The 4201-nt window shown below is 67.4% G+C and overlaps 1 protein-coding gene across 1 annotated transcript; it reads right to left on the minus strand.

The window, feature by feature from the left end:
• Positions 1 to 1267: 1267 nt before the first annotated feature.
• Positions 1268 to 3700, minus strand: HSFX1 (heat shock transcription factor family, X-linked 1). Its single transcript, XM_044235773.1, has 2 exons — positions 3137 to 3700; positions 1268 to 1969 (listed from the first exon to the last, which is right to left on the minus strand). The coding sequence occupies exons 1-2, from the start codon at positions 3698 to 3700 to the stop codon at positions 1268 to 1270; spliced, it is 1266 nt and encodes a 421-aa protein (XP_044091708.1).
• Between the last annotated feature and the right edge of the window lie 501 nt (positions 3701 to 4201).

Raw genomic sequence — 4201 nt, forward strand, 5'->3', positions numbered from 1 at the left:
CTGTGGAGACATGCAGGTCATCAGGCTCCCCGCGGCTGGAGGCTTTGACGGGGGTGGGGTTCAGAACGCTGTGTGGTTGGGGATCGGGAGGCACGTGCGAGGCCAAGGCAGGGATGAAGAGACAAGTGCGCCTGCCAAGAGCTGAGGCGTTCCCGGGTTAAGGACTCTCTGGAAGGGGGTGAGGACCCACTGGTGAGCGTCGGTTCCCGAGGGAGCAGCCTGGGACAGGCTAGACGGGCCGTGGTCAGGCGCGCGCTCGCCTCGGGGGGACGGGGGCCCCTGTTTGCCGTTGCCGTGTGCCCGTTTGCGTACGGGCTCTCCCCCGCTGCTCAGGGGGACCCCCTACTCCTGCCCAGTGGAAAAGTTAAGGGCAGCGGTGTCTCTCCGTCCTGGGGACGGTTGCTTTTCCCCCTCTCTCCCGCTGCCCGGTTCCAGAGCCCATCTGGTATGGTCTATGGCCCGTGAAGGCCACGGCGGGAGCCTGGGAGCTCGTTGCCCGTGCCCCTTGAGACACTCCGTCTCTGAGGCAGCTCGGGGTGCAGAGTGCGCGTCCTCGAGGCGCTGCACGCCCCAGGAGCCGGAGGTCGTTTCCTCCCAAGTCGGAGCATGACGCGCTCGACTTGTTGAGCTCAGAAGAGAAAGAGGGCGACTGGGGACAAAGGGGAAAAGTCACCAGCTCCTCTGACAGGGACGGGAAGAGCCCCCCCCCACCCCACCCCCCATGCATCCTGTCCTCCAGACACCAGCAGGCAGCCTCTGCGCTGCAAACCCGTAGGACCCGGCGGCGACCGTCTCCACCCACCTCTGCGCGCTGGAGGACGGTAGGGCCACCTTTTCTCCCCTCCTGTGAGGTGCGACCTGACCTCTCCTCGTGGGTCAAGGGAAGGTCCTGCCATCCAAGGGCCCCGGCACGACGGGGAGGGGCGCCTGCCCGGCCAGGAAAACCCTGCCGCGGTGAGCCCTCGGCCCCCGATGCCAGCTTCTCGGACCCGTCAGGCGCCACACGGAGGCCTTCCTCAGGAGCGGAGGCGGAAACCCTGAGGGGCCTGACCGAGGGTCTCCTGGGCCCCCGCATCCACCAGGAGGGCTGTCGTGCCGAGTTCTTGACCGCGCGAGCAGAAAGCTGACGCCTAGCCCGCCGCTAAGAAAGAAACATCGCAGAGGCTGAGGGCACTGGGGTTCATCAAAAAGGGGCTCCCTCTCTGACACCTTTTATTAACCTGCCTGATGTCCGACAACCAGACGGCCCCTGGCTGCGGTGGTGTGCCTAGGGGGGGCAATCGGGGGGCCGAGCGGTCGGTGGCAGGTACTCGGGGAAACAGCGGCAGTCGGGACAGCAGTGGAAGGGGCTCGGGGGGTGAGGGGTCAGGGTCACGGGGGTGACGGGTCCAGCAGCCACACCAGGCAGAGCGGCCACGCCGGGCCCCCAGGGGTGGTAGAGCGGCAGCAGCCCAGCCACGGGGAGCTGCACGGTGGGCCCGGGGAGGAGCACGGGGAGCCCAGGGGCGAGGCCCAGCCCCGACGCGTAAGGGTGTATCTGCGCGGGAGGCAGGGTGACACAGACCCAGGGGAAGGTCGCGGGCTGGGCCACGGCCGGCGCGAGGCAGATGGGCGCCTGGGCACCCCGGGGCTGGCCGTGCACGGGCCGGCCTGCCGCGGCGCGGGTGTCGGCCACGGTGGTCCTGGCCGCCGCGCCGGCAATGGCAGGGGGGGCCGACCCGCTCCTGCCAGGGATGGTGGGGCCGTCGCCCTGTGGGCTGCTCTCTGGCTCCGGCGGGTCCCCGGCGGCGGACAGGACTCCCTCGTGCCGCAGGCCGGGTGTCGGTGCCGCCGGGGGGATGCCCAGGGTGTCGGGCTCGGGCTCGCTTTCCATCTGCCTTACTGTGGATTTCACGGCCACTCTCCTCTTCATCCTCAGGAGCAGGTGAGGACAGTCTCTCTTGAAGAAGGGGCTCCTGTAGAACTGTAACTGCGGGGCAGAATGGAAAGAGGACGAGAGAGTCCGTGTCACAACAGAGTTGATGGCGAGCGGCAGCCGGGTCGGGGCCGCGCTGCGGTCCGAGGCAGCCGTAGGCCCCGAGGCCTCCTGGGGGAAGGTCCCGGTCCGGGCAGGAAGCCGAGTGCTCGCCGTCCCATCGTCCGCCCTCGCTCACTTAGGACACCCACGGCCCCTGGGGCCAGGGCTCCAAGGGGCCTCCTGGGTCAGCATCCACGTCCAAAGGAGGGGGGCTTGGAGTCCAAGGGAGGGAGGCTCGGGATTGGCAGATGGGGGCGGGAGCCTGGGCGGCTGTCCGAGCCAAGGTCCGCCGGCAGCAGAAGCGCGCCCTGGCTGGGAGGCCCGGGCTCCGGGCGTCCAGGGGCCCGCTGGGCTTGGGAAGCACGCCCACTCCTTCAGCCCTGCACAGGCTTCCAAGGGGCTCTGGGGCAGCACAGTCCCCAGACGCCCAGGGACACCGCTAGTTCACGAAAGGGGCCCGACCACCCGCCTCGGCAACGGCTGAGAGCTGCGGGAGCCCCACGTGGGCACGCTCACAGCCCCCGGTGACGCGGGGGTCCCCCACCCCCCACCCCCACCCCCACCCCACCCCCGAGCAGCAGGGCGGGAGGATCCGGTGTTTGCGGAGGTTTCGGGCACGGGCCCCATGCAGGCAGTGTGCCGTTTGGGGGTGCCCAGAGCAACGACGTCCCTCACGTGTGGCCATCCCCGGATGCCCATCGCCTCACAGACACACCCAAACAAAAGACACAAACCTGGAGAAATGGGGAAAGCCGGGCGGGGGGGGGGGGAGGCTGAGGGGAGGGTCGCAGAAGAAAGAAAGGGAAAAAAGGAGACGACCCTTTCTCCCTCGTGAGGAGAGCTCTGAGCGTCTACTCTCTTACCAGTTCCCAATGCCCACCCCCCCAGCACTGAGTGCCCGCCCGGGTCGGCAGCGCGCCCATCACGCGGGTCCTTGAAGAAGGCACCCCTGACACCCTTGGCGCCATCCTGGGCACTTTCCCCACAGTGGGTCTCGGTCGCCGACCCCACCGCCCAGAGGGAGACCCGGGCCCCAGATGCCCAGGAGGCGGCCCCGGGGGCTCCCACCCCCCACCCCGACCCCAGCACGCCAGAGCCTGGCGGCTCGGCCCCCGTTACCTTGCTCAGGACGTGGACAGGGGCCCCTCCGGTGAGAAAGCTGGTAAGGCAGATGGATGTGTGGACGTCCCGGCGCAGTTTGCTGAATCCATACAGGTTGAGCTGGCGGACGAAACTCTTCATACAGTCCGTTTCGAACACTTTGTCCGGACCCTCCCTCTCCAAAACCTCCTTCTGAAACAGCTTCTCGTTGATGCCTATGCAGGTGCCATCCTTGGCCCACCAAATGGACGCAAACTGGGTGCTGTTGACGATGGCCCACAGCTTCTTGGGAAAGGGCAGGCAGAGGAGGCTGCCTTCTCCCACCGACAGGGCGTCCTGGGAGGTGCGCGGCCTTTTGAGCCGAGGCTCTTGGGTCAAGGCCTGGAAAGCGTTTTCCTCCAGCAGCAGCCTGAATCCAGGGTCCCCAGGGGACACCGGCTGCGCCAGGGTGAGGGGAGGCTGTGCTGGAGGAGCGCTGCTCTCCGGGCCCACGGCGGCAGGAGCCCCCGCTTCTGGAGGGGAGGGCGGCGGCCCCAAGCCCCGCGCCGGGCCCGGCGGACCCCGCTTCTCCTTGCTGGCCATACTCCGCTCCGGCGCGTCCCTCCTTCCTGTAGACCTGCGAGTGCGGCCTGGCCGGCTGCACCCCTTGATAACAGGGCGGCCCGGGGACATCACAAAGGGGCTCCAGTTACTTGGGGGGTGACATCACAAGCCAGCCAGCCAGTGACCTGATAAAGGTCCAGCCACACGAGTGACCTGTCGGCACGCCAACCTTCCGGTCACACCCGGTCCTTCCCTGGGCAAGGGGAGCCTCGTCTATGGCTTTAAAGTAACACACCCCACAGGGGCGCCTGGGTGGCTCCGTGGGTTAAGCCGCTGCCTTCGGCTCAGGTCATGATCTCAGAGTCCCGGGATCGAGCCTCGTATCGGGCTCTCTGCTCGGCAGGGAGCCTGCTTCCCCCCCTTTCTCTGCCTGCCTCTCTGCCTGCTTGTGATCTCTCTCTCTCTCTCTCTCTCTGTCGAATAAATAAATAAATCTTTAAAAAAAGTAACATACCCAACATCCAGGGCCAACCCCAAACC

This window comes from Neovison vison, chromosome X (genome assembly GCF_020171115.1).
Source record: "Neovison vison isolate M4711 chromosome X, ASM_NN_V1, whole genome shotgun sequence".
Lineage (NCBI taxonomy): Eukaryota > Metazoa > Chordata > Mammalia > Carnivora > Mustelidae > Neogale > Neogale vison.